The sequence below is a fragment of the Vicia villosa genome, linkage group LG5 (assembly GCF_029867415.1).
Source record: "Vicia villosa cultivar HV-30 ecotype Madison, WI linkage group LG5, Vvil1.0, whole genome shotgun sequence".
Lineage (NCBI taxonomy): Eukaryota > Viridiplantae > Streptophyta > Magnoliopsida > Fabales > Fabaceae > Vicia > Vicia villosa.
The window spans coordinates 163,153,027-163,180,484 of NC_081184.1; the positions used below are offsets into that span (position 1 = coordinate 163,153,027).

At 33.1% G+C, this 27,458-nt stretch overlaps 1 protein-coding gene across 3 annotated transcripts; it reads right to left on the minus strand.

Annotated features, from left to right (window-relative positions):
• Positions 1-5,674: 5,674 nt before the first annotated feature.
• On the minus strand, positions 5,675-27,458 carry LOC131603632 (glutamate--cysteine ligase, chloroplastic). 3 transcript variants are annotated; one of them, XM_058876026.1, is made up of 16 exons: positions 13,719-13,840; positions 11,907-12,268; positions 9,507-9,657; positions 9,251-9,358; positions 8,895-8,987; positions 8,485-8,568; positions 8,344-8,412; positions 8,191-8,261; positions 8,037-8,105; positions 7,531-7,624; positions 7,290-7,379; positions 7,110-7,190; positions 6,824-6,916; positions 6,453-6,533; positions 6,309-6,378; positions 5,675-6,139 (listed from the first exon to the last, which is right to left on the minus strand). In XM_058876026.1, the coding sequence occupies exons 2-16, from the start codon at positions 12,182-12,184 to the stop codon at positions 6,051-6,053; spliced, it is 1,521 nt and encodes a 506-aa protein (XP_058732009.1). In that variant the 5' UTR covers positions 12,185-12,268; positions 13,719-13,840; the 3' UTR covers positions 5,675-6,050. The 3 variants fall into 3 exon arrangements, with proteins under 3 accessions (XP_058732009.1, XP_058732012.1, XP_058732011.1); XM_058876029.1 differs by lacking the exons at positions 6,453-6,533; positions 6,824-6,916; positions 7,110-7,190; ... (9 more) ...; positions 11,907-12,268; positions 13,719-13,840 and adding exons at positions 21,710-21,790; positions 22,148-22,240; positions 22,452-22,532; ... (8 more) ...; positions 26,128-26,278; positions 26,980-27,458; XM_058876028.1 differs by lacking the exons at positions 5,675-6,139; positions 6,309-6,378; positions 6,453-6,533; ... (11 more) ...; positions 11,907-12,268; positions 13,719-13,840 and adding exons at positions 20,522-20,890; positions 21,574-21,643; positions 21,710-21,790; ... (10 more) ...; positions 26,128-26,278; positions 26,980-27,457.

Genomic DNA, 27,458 nt, shown 5'->3' on the forward strand with positions numbered 1-27,458 from the left:
CCAAATCAACGAAACTCGATATTAATTGGTTCGAGCATCGAATTTTCAAAACTCTACCCGTGTATCCGTTTATCCGAATTAACCATAATTAATTTGGATAGTTTATATCATAATTATCATAAAAACTAGTATAAAGTATTCAACTTCAAGAAGAAGAAAAATGAGATTCCATTTGTGACATTTATAATTTATAAGGAAAAAAATTAGAAATTTTATATTATTATTGAAATTTAGTTGAGCTAAGTTATTTATTTTTAATAAATATTTATGCATATTTATTTTTAGTTTATCTGATCAATCCAACCCAAACCAACCTGTTATTTATCGGTTTGATTTGGTTTGGGCTTTATCGCAAAAATGTGCAAATTCAATTAAAACTAATTCATATATTTTTGATCGATTTGGACATCAGATTCTCTCAAAACAGAATCAAACGGGCCCACGAACACCCCTTCCAAGAGGTGATTCCACTTGAAATTGCTCATAGGGTTATCGAATGCAATTAGAGTGTTTTATTACTTGTCTTTTAAATTTATTATATTGAATTTTCCACACAATAAATTTGCACTTGCACTTTTTAAAAAATGACTTTTGCATGCGTCAGTGAAGTTGCGTCGAATCAAGAAAATGTATGATTCAAATTAAGTACTTTGGTTCAGTATGACTCAAATCATGAAATGTCTTAAATTGAATCATGATTAATTATGTTTCTCAAAAATTGGATTAATGAAACATGATTTGATTCACGGTTTTACCTTAATTGAATCATGGACATCTTTTTGCCAATTGAATTTCATTCAGGAAACATGATTTGATTCACGATTTTATCTAAATCGAATCATGATTGTATTTTTTATTGAATTCAGTTTGGGAAACACGACCCGATTCATGGATTAGTGTGACTTGAACTACTTGACTCGAATCATGATTCGAATCATAACTCAAAATTTCTAATTTTTTTGTTACTTGATTCAAATCACTTCATTACTTTATTAGGAATTAATTTTGTTTTGTATACGACTATTAGTGAAAGTTAGAAAGTGTTACATGTGTAACTTGTAACACAAACAAAGTGTCACAGTTTTTAGTTTTTTGTTTGGTTAAATGATTAATGTTTTTTAACCATATAAGTAGCTCTTGTTATCTAATTTCATTTTAATAATACTTCTCTCACTCAATTGCTCTTAATTCTCTCTTAATTTCTCAATTTCCAAGTAACTTAGAACATAAGTTATCTAACAAATTGGCATCTAGAGCACCGATTCGATCCTGAATCTCCATCAATGGCAAATGGAAGTACAACCTCCAATCAATTTTCATCCAATCTACCAGTTTTCAAAGGAGAACATTATGATAGATGGTGTGTGTAAATGAAAGTCATATTCAAATTTCAAGATGTGCTTGAAATTGTGAATGTTGGTTTCTTGACATTAGAGGAAAATCACTTAACGTGAATTGAACAAGAAAGATGGAAAAAACTGGTTCTTGGCCTATTAGTAGGTGGATTCAAATATCTTTGAGAAGATAATTGAGCAAGAAACAACCAAAGATGTGTGTGATACTCTCATGAAGTTATATAGTGGGGATGAGAAACTAAAGAAAAACAAATTGGAACCCTTGAGGAAACCATGTGAGAATTTGCAGATGGATGATGGTGAAACAATTGTTGGGTTCTTCTCAGAATTAGTGGTTTTGACCAATCAAATGAAGTCGTGTGGAGAGAAGATTTCTGAATTGCACAAAGTGGAGAAGGTTCTAAGAGTTATTCTTTCTAGGTTTGATCACATTGTTTTGGCAATTGAGGAGTTCAAAGACTTTTCAAAAATTAAGCTTTAAAGAATTACAAGCATCACTTGAAGCTTATGAGTTGGGGTTGAAACAAATCAATTCAGAGAAGGTGTCTGAACATCTTTGCAAGTCAAATTCTCCAAGAAAAGGAAAAAAGACCTTCTCAAATAACAACACATGCAAAGAAAAATGGAATAAAAAGTAGAAAGAAAGTGATGGTGCAGACAAGAACTCAATAAGTCAGAGCAAGACAAACAAGAATGGTGCTTTTCACAATCAGAATTTAAAAAGATGGTGGAGATGAAGGAAGTCTAATGTTATTGTTTCCAAAAACTTGGACATTGTGCTTGGGATTATTACTTCAATAAATAATCGATGGAAAATGTCAAGGGTGTAACAAAATTTTCTTATGTTGGAATTATTGACTCAGAAGAGGTCATTTTAATGGCTGATACACAATTGGTTCCAGAATAAACCAATGTTTGGTACGTACCTTGACACAAGGTGTAGAAATCATATGACAGGTAATAAAAATGGGCTCATTAAGCTTGATGAGTCAATGAGGAACTCCATTAGATTTTCAAACAACAACATGGTCATGTCAAAATAAATGGGAAACATTCTTGTGAAGAAGAAGGATGGACAATAAGCTATCATATGTAATGTGTTGTATATTCCTTCTATGGTAATAAACTTGATCATCTTGGGTCAATTGCTTGAGAAAGACTACATAATCAGGCAAGAAGATAAAATGCTCAAGGTGTTTGATGGAAGTTACAAGATAATCTTAAAGGCACCCTTGTCAACCTACAAAAAATTCAATATTATGATCAACATTCTAGACCATCAGTGTCTTGCATCAAACTACAGTTGGAGATCAAAATTGGACTTGGCATCTGAGGTTTGACCATCTCAATTTTAGAAGTCCCAGATTGATGTACATGAATAAGATGGTGTATGGACTTCCCAATATCATAATGCTAAAGAAATTATATGAGTAGTGTGGCACTACCAAGCAAGCAAGAAGGTCATTTAAATATGAATTACCAAAAAGTCATTGTAGAAATTGAAAATTGTGCACTCATATGTGTGTGGTCCCTTTGAAGTGAAGCCACTAGGAGGTAATTGTTAGTTCTTAACATTAATAGATGACTTTACAAGATACACGTGGATTTATCTGTTGGAGAAGAAAAATGAGGTATTCACTAATTTCAAGAGATTAAAGCTGCTAGTTAAGAAGCGAGTTGAATGTGTAATCGAAGGTTGAGAAACTATGGTAGCGGTGAATACACCTCAATTGAATTTGCTCAATTTTGTGAAAAGGAATGGGTTAAGCATAATGTTATAACACCTTACACACCTAATGGCATTGCCGAGAGAAAGAATAAAAGTATTTTGAACATGGCAAGAAGCATGCTCAAGGTAAGGCAAATGTCAAACCATTTTTGGAGTGAGGGTACTTTTATTGTTGTTTATATTATTAATAGATGTCCAACAAAGAAGTTGAACAATAAGACACCTTATGAAGCTTGGTTTGACCTAAAACCTAGTGTTAGACACTTCGAGATTTTTGGCTTATTGAATTGCAGATATGTATCAGAGCAACTGATACGGAAGCTAGATGGTAGAGGCTAAATCATGATTTTGATTGGCTACCATGCATTCCACGAGTGCATTCAAGTTCTTCTCACCAATTGAGAACAAGGTGGTGATTAGTAGGGATGTGGAATTTTAAGAAAGTAAAGGATGAAACTTACTTAACTCAATGTAGGAGGGTGAAGGCTCAAGTTACATTAGAATCATTATTCAATATGATGAACGAGAATGTAGGAGGGTGAAGGTTCAAGTCATGAAATATGAGAATTGACCCTGTGCAATGAATGATGAGTTATAGAAAATTGAAAAGAAAAAAAATAGAAATTCATGTAACAAGTTACTAAAGGAATCACTCATATAATATTGTGGAATTTACTAAGTAAGCTCACACGAGCTTATTATAGGATTAATGTACACTAGTATAGGCTTGTAATTAACTTCCAGTTAAAGCTAGAACAGACCTAACGAATTGTAACTAACTGACTGACAAGTGTCAGTTAACCCTAGGCATTACCTGCTATAGCAAGTCATCAACTAGATCTAAACCAGTGTAACTAACTTTTCAATGAAATCACAATTCAATTTTCTCCATTAATTATAAGAGAATCATGACTAATATTCAAAACTCTAACATGGTATCAACTGAGTCTCATAACGATCCAGTCACATCACCCGACAACCCAAATCCACCACGTGCAATCTCCCCAATTGTAGATCCGTCACAAGCACCGCCTCTCAACATCTCCTCTTCGTCTTTGAATTCTTCATTTTCGTAATTTGAGAAATTAGATGTAGAAATTATCTTCTCGGGATTCAAAAAGTTGAATCAGTCATCAAAGCTCAGGAGATTCATCACTTTCTAGTCAATTGGAAAAGTCCTCCTATGTATGCAACAATTGTAGACTTTGAATCAAATTCCATCTCAAAAGAATTTGAAATCTGGGAGAAACAAGATCAACTCTTGATTTCTTTGCTTCAATCAAACATCTCTAAGGAGATGTTGAGATGTGTTATTGGTTGTAAGAATTCATGGAAACTATAGGATAAAATTCATGCTTATTTTAAACAGCATGTCAATGCTAAATTGTATCAATTAAGATTTGAATTCAAAAATGCATGACTAGAAGGCTCCACTATTTCAAAATTCCTTCTTGAAATTAATTCCATCACCTAAGGATGTACATGGATCGGTTTGGGTTGAATTTGGCCAAACCCAATACCCAATCCATATAAGATACTCCAGATTGGGTGAAATAAATTAACCATCCACTACACTAATAATAGATCGGTTTGGACAAACCCACTAATCTTTGGGTTGGGTTGAATTGGGTAGTGGGTTGCCCAAATGATTTTTTATTTTTTATTAATATTAAATGATTAAATTATGAGTCATCATATTTTTTCATTAAAATTATTCAACTTTTTTATCTTCTTACAAAAATTAGATAACTTATCTTTGCTATTTCTTAGCATCATAAAATAATAAATGAAAACATCAGCTAATAAAAATTCATAAAATGCTAAAATTGCAACAACTAAGTTATTATTCATCAAAATTTTAAGTAACATAATTGATTAATAACGTACATTTTTGTGATTAATACAACTGTGAAATTTTTGTGGTTAATACAATTGTGAGGTTGGTTAATAACACAATTTTATATTTATGCTATAATATAAATTTAAAAAATTAAATATTTTTTAAAAAATAATATTATTTTATTAAAATCAATGTTCACCATATAGATTCGATAAATAATATATTCGGTGGTGTAAGTTTTGGTGTCAAGGTAGTGTAGCCATGGGCGGAGCTACAGCCCAGCGAGCCCGGACACGCGCCCGGGCTCAACCCCTCATTTCGTTATATACTCCCCACCTAATAGTCGATTTTTAGACAACATCAAGGGCTAAATTAAGAATTTTTATAAAAAATAAAGGGCAAAATTAGTAAAAAAATGGTGTGAAATTTTTGGACAAAATCAAGGGCAGAATTTTTACACAAAATCTAGGACAAAATTAGTAGAAACCGAGTGTAAAATTAATAAAAACAGGATGTAATATTTTTGCTCAGACTTCCTAAACTTTCTGGCTCCGCCACTGAGTGTATCTGAAGAAATAATCATGTGAATGATATGCGCTGCTAGAGATTTCTGTTTTAAATACAAATTACAGGCTTTTTGATAATGTTTTTTGACATGCTGTGTGTTATGGTATATACTCTGCCAAGCAGTAGTTAACTATTAAACCAAAAAAGAAAAGAGTTGTATCTATAAGTTTATATATAAGAAAATGAATAGCAAAGCAAGTAGATTTATTACACGTCAATTTGCCCATAGTGACATGAAACATACTTGCAAGTAAACATAGGTTTCATGAGGTAGAAACTAGAGACAAGCTGTTGGACAAATGGTTTTCGAGATACAGGACGAAGTAAATAAGGTAGTCTATCAATCAATTCTAACTTACTAAAACAGTACATTTTAACAACTCCAACTACCTACTAGTTTCATTCTCCAATCGCATGCACTTTAGGACATTCATGTTCCATGCTCTTTGGGAAACCCTCCTGTCTTTAGAAGAATTGCTTGTAATGCTGAAATGTCTATCTACTTAGATAACAGGACTAAAGGTGGTTTACACTATTAATTCCTCCCACAGAAAGAACCTTAATAAAGCAATTCCTCAAATACATGATCTATAGATTGCTCCCACTTTCCATGATACAACTCCAAAAGCCTCTCAGCTGGAGTCACACCTGCCACCACAACAAAACAGATTAATCATTTCACAAATGCTACCAATGATTCTATTGATTAATTTGCAATCAACAGCAACATATTGAAAGTGCAAGTATGTTAAGATTGACACCTTATGAATATGCACATTTAACTAAACCAAGTTGTTATAATTTAAAAATTCATTACCTGTTCTAACCACCTCAGCTACCGGATCTAAATATCCGGATTCTTTAAAGCCTCTTCTTTCCAAGCCATCCTGTAGATACATACCAATCCATGCCCTTAGCAACATTGATGGTAATACCAATAACAAAAATAATTACACCTTACCTTTGCCAACTCTAGAACCTCTTCGGCGACATGCTTCAGCAAACCATCTCGAAATGGCGTCTTCAGACCAGTTACAGGGACCTGTCAAAGAGACTCCAGTTGTCAGTGAGAGAGAGAGAGAGAGAGAGAGAGAGAACGAATATATTTCCCTTTCAAGTTTCAGATCATACTAATCAGTCTGAAACCCAAGATGCTAACAAGTAAAAATTGAAATAGTTCAGTTTCATCCTTTTGTAAGCTCTGCAAGTAACTTAAGCTCTAAGACAGGTTCAACGCCATTTTGTTCAAGATTGAAATAGATTTTGCATGAAGGGGGCATGTTGAAGATTTAATAAAAGGAAAAATCACCCAAAATATTGCAAGGATAATACCTTATTCCTTAGCATTTGTCTTTCTTCTAAAGTCCAATCTGCTATCAAATCAGAAACACGCTGCAAAGAAACCTCATCGTACAATAAACCTACCTGGCACAATCAATAAAATTACATTGAGCTTATGTTACCAAATTGAAGCAAGTCATAGAAGGACGTGCAAAAATATATAGTTTCAAAAAATTATTAAAAACATTATTCCTTTTGAATATGTTATGAGACTTTCTCAAAGACAAAGTGGGACTACACTACAGATATTATGCACAAATAGAAGGTTGCCACTCACCCAAAATGCTGGTAAAGCATACAACCTTTCCCGAGGTCCTCCGTCAGCCCCTCTCATCTCCAAATACCTCTTTAGCCTGACCTGAAATGAGTAATGTTTAAGTTTTTAGTAAAACAGCTAAAAACACGCTGCAAAACAATGGAAAAATCAACAAAAATTTTGAAACCAATAAAAAGAAACCTCGGGAAATATAGTGGTCAAATGATTCTCCCAATCATTAAGAGTCGGTAATTCACCAGGAATACTAAGAAGCTTTCCTGCCATAAAGTCCTGCAATGAAAAATACAGTCAGGTCTCTATGCTTAAGAAAGCCAAGGCTACATGAACTCTGTGGTAAGGAAATTAAGTTTCACAATAAAGAACAGCAGGGATACTTTATATATAGCCTAAGATGAAAAGAATATTAAGGATAGATGGGAACCCTGAAGGTATTTCTAGTACAGTCGATATATCTCTTTTTCCGATATGCAAAATACATTGGAACATCAAGAGCATAATCAACGTACTGCTCAAACCTGCAATCAGAGAGTTCCAAAATAAAATAAGTGGAAAAATATTTACTAAAACATTGCATGATATAAACATTGAGAAAACTTTGTTTCATTGTTGTTAAATGGCAGCCATGGCGTGGAAGATTTTTTTTATAACAACCATAGTCAATATGTGAAGGAAAGCCAGCCATGGCGGCATCATAGCCACAATGGCATGTTTATATGGTGGAATTTAGGTCTTTATCCCTTTTCCACCATCCACGATCAACAACATTGGTTTTTTTATAAAAAAAAAAACAAAGCAAAATGTGTATATTTTCCAAGTACAGGTTATATGAATGTTCGCCGAATCAGTAAAGAATTGAAAGATCTAGGAAAGGATCAGAGCTAACTGTTTTAAGTAATAATGCTTTGCGATTCTAAAATTATCTCTTACCCGAAAGAGTCATTGAAAACAAAAGGCAGCATGCCTGTGCGGTCGTTGTCAGTATCCGTCCAAATATGACTGTTTCAAGTTTATGAAAATGGGATAAGACACCTTAATAAAGCAAAGTAAGAGAGGAAACAACTGCATGAGAAGTTACATGTACCTTCTCATACTGACAAACCCATTGGGCTTTCCCTCTATGAAAGGTGAATTTGCAAAAAGAGCTGTCGCTAACTGTTGTTAATTAAGGTAACAATAATTACATCACTGAAAAAGTTCCTTAATAAATATAACATCAAAATATCGCATTTCTTACAGGCTGCAAAGCTAGGCCAACACGAAATTTCCGGATCATGTCAGCTTCAGAACTAAAGTCCAGATTGACCTGTAAGAGTTTAAGTTAATATCCAACATGATAGATGATTAGATGTCAGCTAACAAAAATTCACACACTCACCTGTACAGTGCATGTCCTGTACATCTGCTCATGCCCAAGAGAACCAACTTTGGGCATGTAGTTATTCATAATCTCATATCTTTCCTGAGCCATAATACAGAGTCAAATATAGCATGTAATTGAACTGAACCACAAAAAGTAAAAGAAAGAAGTGCTGTCACTGTTCAATTACTAAGTGGAATAGAGGCCGCTAATAGACCTTCCCAGACATGACCTATGCCGTTGATATCACAAAGATATTAAAAATTATGATAGAGCAAAGTAAATACACCAAAAATGTGATGAATGAATTTTATTGATGATGATGAAAATAGTGTGATAACTATAAAATTGTCTATGCTAACTGATACTATTGATTATGCTCAACCAGTTCAAAGATTTGAAAATTGAGGAGAGAGAAAAAGAACTACCTTTGGCATCAAAGGTATGTCTTTGCGCTCCGACTTTGGCTGGAAACCAATCCCCAAAAATCCGATTCCCATTTCCTTAGTAACAGCTTTAACCTATAAATAGAAATATATACAGAAATAATTAACAGATCTGAATTAAACATCTTGGTGGCTAGTCAGATTACATAAAATCCAACATGAGCTAGTACCGAAATTTAGTCATCGTCTATCATGTCAAAACACACAACATACAGAAGCTTTATGACTATAATTGTGATGGCGATGCATATTGACTTATGAAGGGAATATGATTGCTAATTGAAAACAAAAAACAGATACTTTTATCATATAATTCAAAACTAGTACGTAAGACTAACTTGATTGAGGTGCGAATTAATTTCAGCACAAGTTTGATGCAGGGTTTCAAGAGGAGCTCCACTAAGTTCAAACTGACCACCTGGCTCCAATGATATGCTTTGGTTTCCCTGGTTCACATAATGTTCGAAAAAAGTACACTTTGAGATCTCCAACAGTAAACAAGGCATAATCAGGAAGTATTTCATAGACTAGATCAAAATGTAAATCTGAAACAAAAATGATAACTTTTCTTGTGCATAAAAAATATTAGCTTACCTGTTTGAGTCCAATAATGTTATCACCTTCAATTAATTTTTCCCAGTTAAACCTCTCGGCAATGCCATTCAGCAATTCTGCTATTTGTTCATATTTCAAAGGCCGCAAGCTTCCAAGCTCAAAACCGAACTTTTCATGTTCAGTACCTATTCTGCAAGAGAACGTAAATAATTAACTTTATGCATATAAACAAGTTATGACAAACATAAGAGACAGATCAAATTTCATACATCAAATATAAATTCAAAGTGTTTTTGACTAATGCATTTTGTAACGAAGAATTTCAACATATATATTTTCAATCAATCCCAAATTTCCAACAATCTCCACCTTAATTGAAAATAATACACCAGCTTCCATTGTCTTTACCGACAATCATAATTTAAAAGAACCATCATATTCCACCATAAAGAGTATAGTCACTTGAAGCTAACCACTTCAAAAAAAATTAGATTGTCTTGACAATCATAATTCAAAAAATATCATACTTTCATAAAGAATATATTTCACTTATAGCTAAACCACTTCAAGAATTTCACAATGTCATCATCAACAATTATATACTCTATCATTAAGAATATATTTCTCTTGAAACTAAACCACTCCAAAATTTTATTTGTGGCTGCAGCTCAAAAACTCATTCAAAACACCACCTTTTCAATACCTAAATAGAACAAAAGCTTACCGGTTGTTGGGAAAAAACCAAGATAGAGAGAAAAAGAATAGACTCGAGAAAAAAACCACAGTCGATGTCAAATAACAACCAAAAAATAACATTATACCAAAATTGATACAATTTATAATTTACTCTCAACCACTTTAGATCCTCCAGATCTGAGTAGGGGTGTAACCAAATCATAAAAAATGAATTAAACCGATAACCCAAACCAAACTAAAACGAAAAAAACGGATTGTTTCTGGTTTGGTTTCAAAATCGAAACGAACCAATGAAAATCGACGGAGTTTGGTTCCATTCTTGGTTTCAGTTTTTATGAAGCGCAAAATTGATGAACCGAACCATTAGCTATAATTAAGCTTTAAATCTTTTACTCCACCTCAAATTTTGTATAGGTCCAACCATTCTCCATCTTTGGTTACACTTCTTTCTTTCAAAAAAACATACTCTTGGAACCAAACTCCGAACATGAAAAGTAAAAATCATAAGTCATAAAAACTTGCTCTTACTAAACTGTTGCTCTCTTCACCTGCCACCATCGTTACTCTCTACAGTTGTTTTGATATGATATGGTCGCTTATTGTGTTCAAGTTCTCTTCGTTAGTTTTAATTTTTAACTTTGTTTTTTTGTTCTTCTTCAATCAAATTCCTCTTGTTACAAAATATTTTTTTTTCATGTGTGTTTGATATATGATACATGTTAATCTATGTGTATTGAAATATTTTATTTTTATTATTGTATTTTATTTATTAAGCTTTCAAATCTCTTCTCAACCTTATGATATCAAGTGTCAACTTTTTTATTTAAAAGTGAACTTATTTCATGACGAATGAAAATTATATGACTATTTTGTATGAATTAATAACAACTTATAAATTGTTTTAAAAAATAAAGCACAAAATAAATTATATAAAATTATTATTTAAAAATTATTAGCATAAAATATACCAAAAAAATAGATAGTACAAAATACTACACAATAAAACATGAAATAAATTATATAAAATTATTAGCATATAATATACCAAAAATAAGATAGTGCAAAATACTACACAATAAAACATGAAATACATTATATAAAATTATTATTTAAAAATTATTAGCATAAAATATACCAAAAATATAAGATAGTGCAAAATACTACACAAATAAATATAATATTTTAAAAAAATATAGTAAATCAATCAAATCAAACGGATTAATTTGATTCAGTTTTATTTTTGAAAAATACTAAAAACCTAACTAAACCAAATTAAATTAAATTAATGAAGATATCATCTGTCCGAATATTTTTTTGACAAAAAAATTGATTCAAATAGAACTGATTACACCGCTAAATCCAAATCCAAATATGCTCATAACTTTTCAAAATAAATATTTAAATATATTCTATTATAATAGTATAAGAAAACAAATAAAAGTCATTATGTTATTAAAGTGTCAATATCTAGTATATTTTGTAACGAAAAACTTAAATCTATGTTATTAAAGTGTCTTTATCTAGTGTATTTTGTAACGAAAAACTTAAATCTTTTCGTTAAATTTGGATTAATCTTTCTTTACAAAACTAAACGGATGTGAGACTTATTCAAAATTTATATTTTCAATCAACCCCAACAATAAATAAATAAATCAAAAACAATAAGTGTCTACATGTATTGAAACTTCTGGTAAAAAATAACAAGAAGCGTAAATCACGTAATAAAGAGAAGTGAAGATGCACCTCCATTTATCCTTGGGCTTACAACCAGATGCAAGGTAATCAACAAGATCCTGTTTGGTAAGCGGTGCAGTATCAACCACAACACTTTCAGTCGCAGGACTAGCAGCAACACTCAATCTACCGCCACTACCGGATCTAACAACTCTCCTGTCAGAACAAACTGACAAGAAATACAAACTATTCGAAACTGAAGTTTTCCGTAGAGGAAAGTTATTCGGTATTGCGCGGTGGCTTAGAGGAGGAGCAGAAGAAGAAGCGACTGTGAATATAGCAGCCATGATAATGGTAACGGTTGGAGTAGCAGCAGCAAGAATCAATCTACGGCCGCCGGAACTAACAACTCTCCTGTCAAACCAAATTGACTAGAAATAGAAACTGTTAGAACATTCCTATAGTTTTGTAATGGATGTTATTTTATTATAATAATAATCACTGTCTATAGCAGTAGTAAGCCACGTGAATTAATTAATGGAAACATGCATACAGCTGTATACAATTTTTAGTAAATTATTATTTCTTGAAGGACAGCACTAACACAATGTCTCTCCTTGGGGAATAAAATAATCAAGTACGATGATACCGATGAATGAATTATTAGATCTCCTAATTTAATATGCAATCATCCTATGCATTCCACTAAAATCTGAGTTTATTATTAAATGTTAATTTAGGATTCGGCCATGTGCCTATTCTGGCTTTGATTAATATGCATAAGGATTTTCTTATGCACCATGCATAAGCTTATATAAGTCATTGAAAATTCAGTATTGAGTATTGAGTAATAACAATTGATGTATACAATTTCATCTAAAGATCTATAATAATTTATGCATGGTGCATAAATTTTTATCTACGATAACCGCACCCGCCTATTCTTATCCTTCTTGCATAAATTACTTCCTACCAAACCTCATTAATATTATAATATATTTTATTATTGATTACACATTAAGTTAAACCAAATATTACTTTTGTTAATAATATATAAAAATGTCAGGTCCGGCCTTTCACAAAATGTAGGATGCGGCAGAAATCTTAGAGTCCACTTTTTTTTATAAAAAAATAAAAAAATATTAAAAGTAAATAAAATATTAAAAATATAAATTTATATAAAAAAATTAATAATTATAATGCTTTAAATTTTTGAGTTAAAAGGTAGTGCACTGACAGTGTAAAATAATTTTACACTGTCATCTAATAGAAAATTATAAATGTTCCATGTCATTAAGTTTTTTTTAAATAAAAAAATGGTTTAATTGGATACATGGGTGGTGATTGGTTGACAGTGTAAAAATATTTTACACTGTCAGTGCATCATCCCTTTTCTCTAAATTTTTTAGTGTTTTATTTGATTAACATATAATTATATTTCTAAATATTAAAATTGATTTTATTTTAAAAAAATAGACTTATTGTTTAAACTAAAACAGAGCCCCTAAATATATTGGACCGACCCTGCAAAATATAAGTTATATTTATGAAATATAAAATATATTGAGATCACCAAAACTCAACAAAATTAAAAAAATATCATTAGATAAAAATTTACATTATGCAAAAAATAATAATAATAATAATAATAATAATTAAGTATCAAAGTGCTATGCTACTAAGTTATAAAGGTAAGATATATAACAATTTAAACTATTTCTTTTAAAACTTGAAATTTATGACAAGATAACTCTTTCTATTATGGAAATTGGCTTTGTTAGCATTCGAATTATGCAATTCCGGATTAAATAGAAGCTCATTGAAAAGAAGATGGTATACTTTTAAGATGAAATAACTGGCATGAAAAATGAAAATGCGTACCTCAATATTAAGGAGGAATTATCTCATATTTCACTACACAACCAATAATAAAAAGGCAGGAAAAAAATTATATTATCCATGACCGTAGAAATGGAACTGCACCTACATAATAGAGAAAGAGAGAAAGAGACAGCATCAAAAATAACGTGTTTAGCAAATAATAGTAGAAATGAAAATCGAACTAGAGAAAGAGAGGGCATAAAAAATAATGAAATTTGCTGACATTAATGCTTATACGAGTAATAGAGAGAGAGAGAAAAAAAACTTGGGAAATCGTGGGACATGCAGTGGAAGTGCAGATGATTGTGACAAGTGTAGAATGATTGTGGCAATGAGAAGCGGTTTTGAAAATGAGACATTTAAGTAAAAAAAAGTTACCAAAATAGGTAACAAATTTATTCTGTTTATCATTATTCATCTTCAAATATGTACTACTCCTACTAAAATTATTAAAGTTACCAAAATAGGTAACAAATTTATTTCTTTATATATTCATAAGCGTGTCTCTGGTACATTTTTCTCTATCTTAACCACCAGTTCACCACTATTCTTCTTATGCTATGTTTGGATAAACGGTACAAACTTGCGTCTAGCCATAAACGTGCATCTGGCTAGAAGTTATAACACACGTCTAGCTATGGCAAACGTGTATTCAAATATGCACTTATTCATTCATCTTCAAATGTACACAATTATGAAAGTGACCATTTGAACTTAGTATTTTTCTAAACCTTCTTTCTTTATTAGAAATTCGTTTATCATTCGAACTCAAATGTTTGGTTTGATACATTCTTATTTAACTATTTATACCAACCCAATAATTTGAAAATTTCTTTACCCACCTCCCTATGGGTGGTCACCTCCTGCGAAAAACCAAAACTACCCCTGCTTCGGAAGTTCATTTTCGAAAGCGTGTTTTTTTAAAAAAACTGACTTACTTCGGAAGTTCATTTCCGAAACAATTATTTCGGAAGTTCACTTCCGAAATACTGCGATTTCTGCAGATTTATCAAAACACTCCCCCTCCCCCAATCATTTACCCTAAATCAAAACAAAAAGTGGCAGAGGCGAAAATTTGTGCAAACAGAATTCCAAAGCTGCATCAAGGCTCCAATCACACTGCTAAACAACATTCAAAAGCCCTCAATCCTAACACTTTGTAAGTTTTGAAATTTTTAGATCTATTATTCAAATGCATGTTATTTAGGGTTTTAATTGCATAAATGATATATGGTTAGGTTGTTAGTAGTATTTAGGTTGTTTAGAAGCATTTTGATTTGGTTTGAAGTTTGGTTTAGGGGTCTGCCATGGAAGTTGCAGAAAACTCCATCGCAGGGGTGTTTCGGAAGTTCATTTCCGAAAACACCTCCATCCCAGTTTTCGGAAATGAACTTCCGAAATGTATCAGAAGTTCAAATTTTTTTGTTTTTTATTTTGTCTCGCATATTAATCGATTTCAATTGTTTACATGAACATGTCTTCTAGAGAGGGCGCTAAGGGAAGAAAGGATTCTTCAAAGAAAGAGGTGAAAGAGGTGAAGGAGATGAAGGAGGTGAAGGAGGTGAAGGAGAAGAAGAAGGTTTCGACCGGCTCTACTTCTCGTTCCCAGGGGGCCCGGGGCCCGGATGCTCAAGCTCAATCTTCAGGCGTGAGAGTCGTGATCAACGCTGATGGTTCTGAGACTGAGTGGGATGAGGATTGGTATAATTATCTTCATTCGGAGGAGTTCGCTCGTCGGGAAGAATAACGTGTTTTTTTTTGTTTGATGTGTATTTTGTAACGCTCGTCGGGCAGAATAACATGTTTTTGTTTTGTTTTGTTCTGATTTCGGATTGTATCGCACAGTGTATTTGTATTGGATTTATCATGTTAGTTTTTGGAAGTGGTAACCGGGGTCGGAACATATGACGGATGAGGTGGATGTCTGGAGGAAGTAGAACTGGAGATACGTCCACCACGAGACAAAGTAGCCAATCAATGTAAGCTATAGTTTATGATTATCATCTGGGGAGGTCATTTCTAAAAAATCAAGATTAAAAATAATAAGATTTTTTTTCCAATTTTTTGTAATGACGTCCCCTGATGATAATGATAAATTATAGCTTACATTGATTGGCTCCTTTGTCTCGCGGTGGACGTACCTCCGGGTCTTCTTCCTCCGGACATCCACCTCCTCCGTCATATGTTTCGGCTCCGGTTACACCTCCTCCGTCATTTGTTACTTTCAGTTGTACGTATTTTTATTAAAATAATAAATAAACCTTTTGAAATTTGGAAGCCTTTTTTTCTCCCCACCACTCTCTCATCCCCACCTACCCGTGTTTAACAATATGTAACTTTAATTTTATGTAATATTATCGTTGTAATTTTCACCCGATTAAATAAAGCGAATTGTTCATTTTCTTCTGTCCAGACCTATTTTTGGAAGTGCATTTCCGAATTCCTCCAAGGGGGGTGCGCTCGGAGATGAACTTCCGAAACACCACATTTTCTGAAAAGTGACTTTATTTCGGAGATGCATCTCCGAAATCAATATTTTATATTAAAAAAAACACGTTTTCGGAAGTTCATTTCCGAAAACACCTTTTTTCCAAAAAAAAGTACCGTTTCGGAAATGAACTTCCGAAACAAGGGGTATTGTGGTAAATTCACCGGAGGTGGCCAAGAAGGTTGGGAGGTGGGTGAAGAAATTCTCAATAATTTTGTGTAAATAATATTTACTAGATAATACTTTTAGTTATTTGTAAATTTATTTCAAATATATTAATTGTAGTTTTTATTTCCAATTCAATTTTTTTTATGAGAAATGCATGCTTTCACTATTTTTAAATGGCAAAAGAAGAAAGGAAAACATGCATATTTATAATTACACTCGCTGCTATTTTTTCTTATTGTTGGCCTAATAAATATAATTTAGTATGCTGGTAAATTAATTTAATTTTTTTTTGAAATTTGTTAACACCAACAAATATTTTCGATTGATATGTTTGTAAGATAAATGATGTAGGAAAAGATTAACCGAGTGTTTCGATGAATACATGTGTAACCTCAGTTGTGAGTGCTGCAAGATAAGAGTTATGTCTTGATAAAGGGTTATGCGATTTTAGTCCAATATCTTGATAATATGTAATGTCTTAAGTTGTTAAAGTTGGGATGCAAGTCCGGTGTTGATATGATATTATGGTGTGCTGCGAGTGACCGTGTTAATAACTCGAGGTTTAATAATAACAAGTGTTGCTAGTGTTAATTTTAGAGAGAACTGGTGTGTAGCCCAGTGGGCGGTGATTTTTAGGTTCATGAGAACCGGCATTAGCCTTAACTGGAAGCATTGCATTTGCTTGTCATTATCATGCATCATATATGTTGGAGTTAGGTTAGGACTTTGATCTGACAATTTTAGGACTTCGGTCTGGCGATTTAGGATTTCACTCCAGGGATTTAGGATTCTCAATATCATAACTCTAAAATCTGGTGATGGTACCACATGTATGGGAATAGAGGAGATGAGCATTACATTTGCATTATTAAACTTATTATGATATTATTGTGTGTCGTGCTTACGAATGTATATGTATTTTGAACTATCCTAGATGTTATTATGCCAATGATAATTATTGAATGTATTCTTACCCCTTCCTTGTTTCTTATGATGTTATGCATACGAATCTACGCATGTAACTCTCGGGTTGAGTTTGAGGAGTGACATAGCAGCTATTAGTATAAGATGTTCGTTTTGCTTTAGGTTATTTCATGTTTTGCCGAGCCTCAAGCTGACTATTTGTTTTAACTCGCTCATAACTCTGATATTGTAACATCGGGCAGGGATCTTTGTTTAATCATTTTCCTCGCAATTGAATTGAATTCTTATGTTTTATTAATATCCTGAATTAAATGTTGAGTATTAGTATGTAATGCCCTTAATGTTTATATTATCTTCGTGATTGTTTTACGAAATAGAAATGAACATTTTATCAATGTTTTAAGGTGTTTACACCATTAGCTCGGCATGAAGGATGTTGTAATAGCCAATATCATTCGCAAAACCCTAAACCCAAGCAGCAACATCATTTCGAATCAATCCTTTAAAACTCGAGATGTCAGGATTACCAAGGCTACTGCCATTAACATTCAAAGTCATATTACTATCTTTTTGTGCATTCCACGTGATTGTTCTCATTGTATGAGTCATATTATGCTTGAGAAAATATTTAGCTATAAATTAGCATAATTAATAGTGATGAGTTTAACAGTATAGAAAGATATAACTTCATCCGCAAGATACAATTTTTTCCTAGCCTCCACAACCACCAGCAAGCATCCAAAAAGATAATAGATTTCAAGAAGAAGAATAAGTCCAAGAAGCTAATAGATTTCCAAAAGCGAGTAGCAAATTCACAGTCTCTCAAGCAGTGCATATTCGTCTAAACATCCTGATTGCATCTAAGACAGATATTCGTTTGGAGCATACCACGATGACACAATATTGATCTTGTAGAAACGGACTAATGTAAAATCGTCCAAAGGAAGAATTTCACCTTAGGAGTATGAATATGCCACAAACACTTCTAAGAGTGATTGTCTGTAATATTATGAACAAAGTCAAGTCTGTTGAGCTAGTTATAACATTCCCAAGCAGTATAAATATCGTCTAAATTGCCTTTCCAAGTTAACCAATCTGAAACCAGAGAATTCAAACAAATGGGAAGCGCTTTTAGGCTGTCACAAAAAACCGTAGGAATATTAGTATATAATGAGTTGAAGTTCCAATTTGTATCCAAGTAAACATTATTCACTCGCATTTTCATATCATAGATATTCACATAGAGAACCTGCTCCGCTAACTTCCTACCCTAGACCAATTAGAAAACCAGAAAGAGGAGTTCTCATCCTCCAATCTAAATTCAAATTCATCTTTAAGAGTTGGGAGAGCTTTCATTATTGCATTCCATGTAACTAGTCCCATTTTCTTTTTCATTTTAAGAAATGTTTCCTCACTGATGTACTTATGCTTCAAAACTTGGACCTATAAGAAATCACAATGTCGGTGGAGATCTCAAACCAACTTACCCAACATAGAGCTATTGGCCTTGCTTTCTGAATCACAAGACCACCTAGCTTTTTGGGCTTCGTAATTTTATTCCAGCCAACGAGATGTACATTAGAGTTTGAATTAGCTTTCTAAAAAAATTTCTAGTCTTCCTATTAATAAAATCACAAGTTGACTGAGGTCTTTATCAATTGAAGGTTGCAAATATCATTAGAGTATTTTAATTTAGATGTTTAAGTGTAAATGCATGGGAAAGTTATATATATATATATATATATATATATATATATATATATATATATATATATTTCAAAATGGTTTTTAAAAACTAAAAATTAAAACCCTTTCAAACAAACCGTTAGTAGCTTGAAAATTTGAATGATTTATTTTGTAAATATAGATGGGAATAGGTTAGGTCGTCCTATAACCTAATCTATTTAAGCTTATAACCTAACTTATTTAGTTAAGACAAAGTCATGTCAAGCCTATTTAATAAAAATGTTAGGCTTAGTCTTTTTTAAAAGCATATTTAATTAAATATATTAGACTTAGGCTATTAAAAAGGTCTATGAAGCTTTATAGGTCAGCTTATGTATATTAAAAATATTTTAAATAGGTTGACCTATAAATGCATATATATTAGAAAAATGTTGTATGGATTGGCCTATATATGTATATATATTATAAGAAATGTTAAATAGGTTAGTTTATATATGTATATATAGGTCAGTCTATAAGGCTTCTTAAGTATTATCGAATAATTGAAAACCTTAATGAGAAACAGGCTTTTAAATAAGCTTTCAGACCAAATTTTTAAAAATGTCAGGTCAAGCCAAAAAAAATCTATAATAGATCATAGACAAAGCTCAGACCTTTTAATTTTATCATAGGTCAGACTCAGGTTTTCTAAAGCCTAGTCTAAACTAATATATTTTCACCCCTATTTATAAGTCAATGCATCGCATGAATACAGAGACTGATCATTAGAGATGAAAACTAATACTTCATTCTCTGATCAATCAAAATGAATAACGATGATAATGAAATAATGTTACTTTTATGACCTGGTGAATTAAAGAACACATTTTCTCTATTTTCCACCCCATATTTGTAAACCAATGCATCGCATGAATACAGATACTGATCATTAGAAATGAAAACTAATACTTCATTCTTTGATTAATCAAAAGGAATAAAGATGATAATGAAATAATGGGAGTTTTAAGAACTGGTGAATTAAAGAACACATTTTCTCTATTTTCCACCCCTATTTGTAAACCAATGCATCGCATGAATACAGATACTAATCATTAGAGATGAAAACTAATACTTCATTCTTTGATCAATCAAAATGAATAACGATGATAATGAAATAATTTTATTTTTAAGAACGGGTGAATTAAAGAACACATTTTCTCGTAACAGGGTAGCAAGTTCATCTAATCTACGGTGACCTGCAACATGCTTGCAAGTAAGCATAGCTTTCATGAATTAGAGATCAGAGACAAGCTGTTGGACAGATGGTTTTCGAGATACAGGCCAAAGTAAATAAGACACTCTATCAATCAATTCTAACTCATTAAAATCAGGCAGGTTACAAAAGTGGACACTATTTTGGTTAATTAAGATGTATTTTCGAATACAGTCAAGAGATACGCTGAACAATAAAGTAAATAGTAGTGCTGCAAAAAAAACAGTGTTATCAACATTAATGAATAGAATTTGGTATCCAGTCTGGAATTAGAGAAAATGAGAGTTCGTTCAAACAACATTTGCATCTACCACATACCATTAAATATCACAACACTACAGTGAAAATTATTAGGCTGATGTGACTTTCAAACTTCCGACATGAATAAATACCAGTTTCATCTGACCACGTTTCCAAACTTATAAGCCTCACAGGGCAAAAAATTACATCACATATTATTTCCTATATCTAACCCAAGAGAGATAACAAGACTATAGCCAAAGTTTTACACACGATTCTAAACAAAAAAGGTGGTTTACACTATTGACCTCCCACAGAAAGAACCTTAATAAAGCAATTCCTCAAACACATGATCTACAGATTGCTCCCACTTTCCATGATACAATTCCAAAAGCCTCTCAGCTGGAGTGACACCTGCCACCACAAGAAAACAGAAAACATTTCACAAAAGCTACCAATGATTGTATTAATTAATTTGCAATCTACAGCAAGCAAGATATTGAAAGTGTAAGTATGTTAAGCTAGACACCTTGGATCCTGACTCTCAATATATTTTAACAGAGAGAAAAAAAAAGCCAAAAAATAATAACTTTGACCCATAGATCAACCACACAATCTCAACGTTATCAGTACTACACATAAAATTACAAGTATAGAAGTAAAAAAACAATCTTGGCAATTTTGCATTGGTTCAAACTTGCATTGCATTATAACATGAAAACAGAAGACTTTAAGTAGTTTTAATATGATGTAATATAGAGTCTGGTACCTATCCGGCCGGCCATTATAGAGATATATGTACTAACATGATAAGCAATTATATGAAGAGCTTCTATAACCACTAGAAGTCAGTTTGGAACGAAGACTACATAACTCATCACTAGAACAGAAATCAGAAGAATGTTTAATGAGAGACCAGAACATTGGCCAGTGCTTTGAAGATGACTCTAGCTAAAACAAGGGCCTACTATATATAAATTCTGAATAGACACATTTAATTAAACCAAGTTGTTTTGAAATGGAACACGCCCATCTGGCGCATGTAAGAATAATCAGAGATGCTTCGTTGATAGGTATATAATCTAACAATTCATTACCTGTTCTAACCACCTCAGCTACCGCATTTAAAAATCCTGATTCCTTAAAGCCTCTTCTTTCCAAGCCATCCTGTACCAATCCATGCCCTTAGCAACATTGATGGTAATAGCAATAACAAAAATAATTACACCTTACCTTTGCCAACTCTAGAACCTCTTCAGCGACATGCTTCAGCAAACCATCTCGAAATGGTGTCTTTAGACCAGTTACAGTAACCTGCCAGAAAGACTCCAGTTGTCAGTGTGTGTGAGAGAGAAGGAATATATTTTTTCATCCAGGTTTCAAATCATATTAATCTGTCTGGAACTCAAGAGGCTAACAAGTAAAAATTGAAATTGTTCTGCTTCATCCTTTTGTAAGCTCTGTAAGTAACTTAAGCTCTAAGATGGGTTCAACACCATTTTGTTCAAGTGTTAATCCCCAGTTACATTTTTCTAGTACAACAAGATGGGGCTTACCCCATGCTTCGAGCCCAAATAGATTTTGCATGAAGGGACATGTTAAAGATTTAATGAAAAGAAAAATCATTTCTGGGTTGAACAATACAAATGAAAAATATTGCAAGAATGATACCTTATTCCTTAGCATTTCTCTTTCTTCTAAAGTCCAATCTGCTGTCAAATCCAAAACACGTTGCAAAGAAACCTCATCGTACAATAAACCTACCTGGCACAATCAAGAAAATTACAGTGAGCTTATGTTACCAAATTGAAACAAGTCATAGAAGAACGTGCAAAAAAGTGCTTGAAAAAAATATATAGATTCAAAAAATCATTATTAAAAACATTATTCCTTTTGAATATGTTATGTGACTTTCTCAAGGACAAAGTGTGACCACACTACAGATATCATGCAGAGGTAGAAGGCCGCCACTCACCCAAAATGCTGGTAAAGCACACAACCTTCTCCAAGGTCCTCCGTCAGCCCCTCTCATCTCCAAATACCTCTTTAACCTGACCTGAAAAGAGTAATGTTTAAGTTTTATAGTAAAACAACTAAAAACAATGGAAAAATCAACAGATACCAGTAAAATAGTGAAACCAACAAAAACAAACCTCGGGAAATATAGTGGTCAAATGATTCTCCCAATCATTAAGAGTCGGTAATTCACCAGGAATACAAGGAAGCTTTCCTGCCAAAAAGTCCTGCAATGAAAAAAACAGTCAAGTCTATATGCTTAAGAAAGCAAGACTACATGAATTCTGTGGTAAGGAAAGTAAGTTTCACAATAAAGAATTGCAGGGATACATTATATAGCCTAAGATGACAAGAATATTAAGGATAGATGGGAACCCTGAAGGTCATTCCAGTGCAGTCAATATATTTCTTATTCCGATAGGCAAAATACATTGGAACATCAAGAGCATAATCAACGTACTGCTCAAACCTGCAATTAGAGAGTTCGAAAACAAAATAAGTGGAAAAAGATTAACTAAAACATTGCATGAAATAACACTGAGAAAACTTTGTTTCATTGTTGTTAAATGGCAGTCACGGTGTGGAAGATTTTTTGACAACGGCCATAGCCAATATGTGAAGGAATGCCCGCCGCCATGGCAGCACCATAGCCGCAATGGCGTGTTTATATGGCAGAATTTTGGTCTTTGGCCATATTCAACCATCAACAACATTGCTTTGTTTTTTTCAAAAAAGATGTAAGATAATTCATCATGTAAGATAACACAACACAATAGTAATTTTAACTATTACAGAAAATAACACAGCCATCACAATTCTAACTTCCTATGAATGACTTCCTAAAGAAAGATATATTAAAGTTAAATATTTATTGAAATCTTCTTCTTAATAAATATGTAGTTTTTATGAATGCCAACTGTTGATATTGCCCAGCCATTCAATGGGTATATTTTCCAAAGTACATATGAAGTTGCGTTGAATCGGCAAAGAAATGAAAGATCTTAGAAAGGCCATGAAGCCTAAAACTAGAAGGCATAGAAATAACTGTTAAGTAATTATGCTTCACGATTAAAAAATGATCTATTACCCGAAAGAGTCGTCGAAAACAAAAGGCAGCATGCCTGTGCGGTCCTTGTCAGTATCAGTCCAAATATGACTGTTTCAAGATTATGAAAATGGGATAAGACACCTTAATAAAGCAAAGTTAGAGAGGAAACAACTGCATCAGAAGTTCCATGTACCTTCTCATACTGACAAACCCATTGGGCTTTCCCTCTGTGAAAGGTGAATTTGCAAAAAGAGCTGTTGCTATCTGTTGTTAAGGTAACAATAATTACATCATACATCACTGAAAAAGTTCTTTCATAAATAGAATAGAAAAATATCAACGTTTCTTACAGGCTGCAAAGCTAGGCCAGCACGAAATTTCCTGATCATGTCAGCTTCAGAACTAAAGTCCAGATTGACCTGTGAGAGTTTAAGTTAATATCCACCACGATAGTCGAATAAATGTCAGCTAACAACTTCACACGGCTCACCTGTACAGTGCATGTCCTGAACATCATGTCAAGCCCAAGAGAACCAACCGTGGGCATGTATTTTTTCATAATCTCATATCTTCCCTGAACACAACACAAAGTCAGATATAGTATGAAATTGAATAGAACCACTAAAGTAAAAGAAAGAAGCACTGTAACTGATCAGTTACTAAGTAGAATAGACTATAGAGTCTGCTATCAGACCTTCCCAGGCATGACTTGCTTCGTAGATTACAAAAGATATTAAAAATTGTGATAGTGCAGAGTTAATACTACAGAAAATCTGATGAATGAATTTTATTGATGATGATGAAAATAGAGTGATAACTGTAAAACAGTTCCAGAGCATAAGCTCCACTGTACAGAGAAAAGGAAATTCTCTCACTGCCTAACCGTAACGGCAAAAGTAAATGGTGGGGGTGTCAGTTGAAGAACACCCAAAGTGAGAAAATGATAGATTTGTATTATTGATACGAGTCCAGGGTCAAGAGAAAAAGTCCTCTTACGAGGCACCCCTTACAAGAGTGCCCTAATTCTGACAAATTTCTTTCACACGCCCTTTCCTCACGTCTCTACCTTATTTGATTACTAATTTCCTGGGTGATATTTTAAGTGCTTGTAACTAAATCCCTGGCCTTCTATACTATTCATTCATTCCTTCTAGAATATAACCTAACTTAGTTTTCCCTGTTGTTAGGAATTGGCTCGTGCCTAACCCTATCGCCCGTAGAAGAGACCCCTGAGGTTGCCCTCAAGGTTGAAGTTTAGAAATTGGTCTCAAATGCTAGATACCCCTTTAAACACTCTAGGGTTTTTCCTGCCTAACAGGTTATCTGTCACTTGTTAAGATGTGCAACAATAAACTCAGGTACAGCCATATTTATGGTGAAATCAGAAGTATATAGATAAAGCTTAAGACACCAACCAATGCAACTGAAATTTGTAATTTTAAAATGAAAGCCAGAATCAGAAAATAAAGTGACATCATTTCTACATCTATTACACAATGTTATGTAACAAGAGGCAACAGTATGGCCGGCGTAAATTGCTGTCCACCCACTCACCAGTCCAACAAGAAAAAAAACCCAAGAGAAGGACTTTTGTTCAAGTGCAAAATAAACTACCAATCTTTGTAGACAAATTCTGGCGACAAAATATCATATTTTACACTAGTATCATCCAAATTCCAGATGTCATTCCTGTCAAACTCAGATGTGACTGACAAAAAGTCGTTGCAATAATATCAGGTCACTATGGTTAGTGAATAGATGGGCTGTCAAATTTGACAACTATTTAATCCTTTTTTTTGTCTTAACAGCTATTTTAAACCTGAAGTCACGAAATCAAACCAAAATAACAGACTAAAAACAGAGGGATTTTATCCATTTATAAAACTGTCTACATTAACTGATTGTATTACCATGCTGATTATGCTCAACTAGTTCAAAGATTTGAAAAATGATGAGAGGAAAAAACTACCTTTGGCATCATAGGTATGTCTTTACGCTCCCACTTTGGCTGGAAACCAATCCCCAGAAATCCAATTCCCATTTCCTCAGTAACAGCTTTTACCTGAAAATAGAAATATACGGAAATTATTAACAGATCTGAATGAAATATCTTGGTCTCTACTCAGATTACAAAAAATCAAACATGGTGAACTAGTACCAAAATTTAGTCATCATCAATTATGTCAGAACACACAACATACAAAGGTTATATTAATATAACTGTGATGACGACGCATATTTACTTTTCTTGGGAATATGATTACAAATTGAAAAGAAAAAAAAAAACAGATTCTTATATCATATAATTCAAAACTAGTATGCAAGACTAACTTGATAGAGGTGCGAATTAACTTCAGCACAAGTTTGATGCAGGGTTTCAAGAGGGGCTCCACTAAGTTCAAACTGACCACCTGGCTCCAATGATATGCTTTGCTTCCCCTGGTTCACATAATGTTTGAAACAATTACACTTTGATTCTCCAACACTAACAAGGCATAATTAGGATGTATTTCATAGACCAGATCAAAATGTAAATCTCAAACAAAAATGATAGCTTTTCTTGTTTATAAAAAACATTAGCTCTTACCTGTTTGAGTCCAATAATGTTATCACCTTCCATTATTTTCTCCCAGTCAAATCTCTCAGCAATACCATTCAGCAATTCTGCTATTTGTTCATACTTCACAGGACGCAAGCTTCCAAGCTCAAAGCCAAACTTTTCATGTTCAGTACCTATTCTGCAAGAGAACGTGAATAATTAACTGCATGCATACAACAAGTTATGACAAACATAAGAGACAGTACAAAATTCAAATTCCATGCATCAAAGAAAAGTATTCAGTTGCTACAAGTTATGACAAAACTTTATAATACAAAAAGACACGTCGTCAAATGTAAATACAAGACCTAGAAAAATGTGCCCTTTGTCCACTTTTGTCTATCACTTCAGAAAAGTATACTTGTCTCAGTTTGATTTGTTGCTTTACAAAACAACAACTCATTTTTTTCGAACTTTATCCTAAGCATTGATCAGCGAGACAGTGATGTTTATAATAACTGACAGTAATATGAGGACTACTACATCACAATTGATAATTTGAAATGAGACTCGCACAAACTGAATAAATCACCAATTGAATCCCTAAACTATCACTGCTTCTTCAATTTATTCCACAAGCTATATAAATTTAATTTAGTACTAAATTCACGAATCAGATACACACTGTAACTGCAGTTCTCCAACAATTTACAGAGAAAGAGCAAAAACAAAAACTCTCTGCATGTATTAAACTAAAAAACTAAAGTGATATATATTTCACTAAAAAACAACAAGAAGCGTAAATCAGATAACAAAGAACTAAAAAACTAAAGTAATATATATTCCACTAAAAAACAACAAGAAGCGTAAATCAGATAACAAAGAGAGCGAAACACGCACCTCCATCTATCCTTAGGTTTACAACCAGAGGCGAGATAATCGATGAGATCCTGTTTCGTAAGCGGTTCAGTAGCCACGACAGCATCTTCAGTAGGAGGACTAGCAGCAACAATCAATCTACGGCCACCGGAGCTAACAATTCTCCTGTCAGAACAAATTGACGGGAAAGAGAAAGCGTTAGGAACGGCAGTTTTCCGTAGACGGTAGTTATGCGGCGGAGGAGGAGCGGTGGAGGAGGACGCGACTCGGAAGATAGTAGCCATGGAAATGGTCGATTAGTTACTACAGAAGAAGAAGAATTGAAATTGAATTGAGAAATTTAGGAAGAGAAAGAATAATTAGGGTTAAGGAATTGCGTGAGGGAGGAGGAAGAGAAAGGGAAATGGTATTTCCTTTGTTTCTTTCTTTCTTGTTGGTTTGATTCACTCCCTCAGTTACATAGAGAACTCAGAGACACTGTCACCGTTAGCCTTCGGTTG

Excerpts from the sequence above, each read along its gene's own strand:
- LOC131603632 (XM_058876026.1), bottom strand. The coding sequence starts at position 12,184 with ATGGCTGCTATATTCACAGTCGCTTCTTCTTCTGCTCCTCCTCTAAGC. Across the intron at positions 8,569-8,894 it reads ACATACCTTTGATGCCAAAG|GAAAGATATGAGATTATGAA; the intron begins GTAGTTCTTTTT and ends ATTATGGCTCAG. Across the intron at positions 6,917-7,109 it reads ATGCTTTACCAGCATTTTGG|GTAGGTTTATTGTACGATGA; the intron begins GTGAGTGGCAAC and ends TGATTGTGCCAG.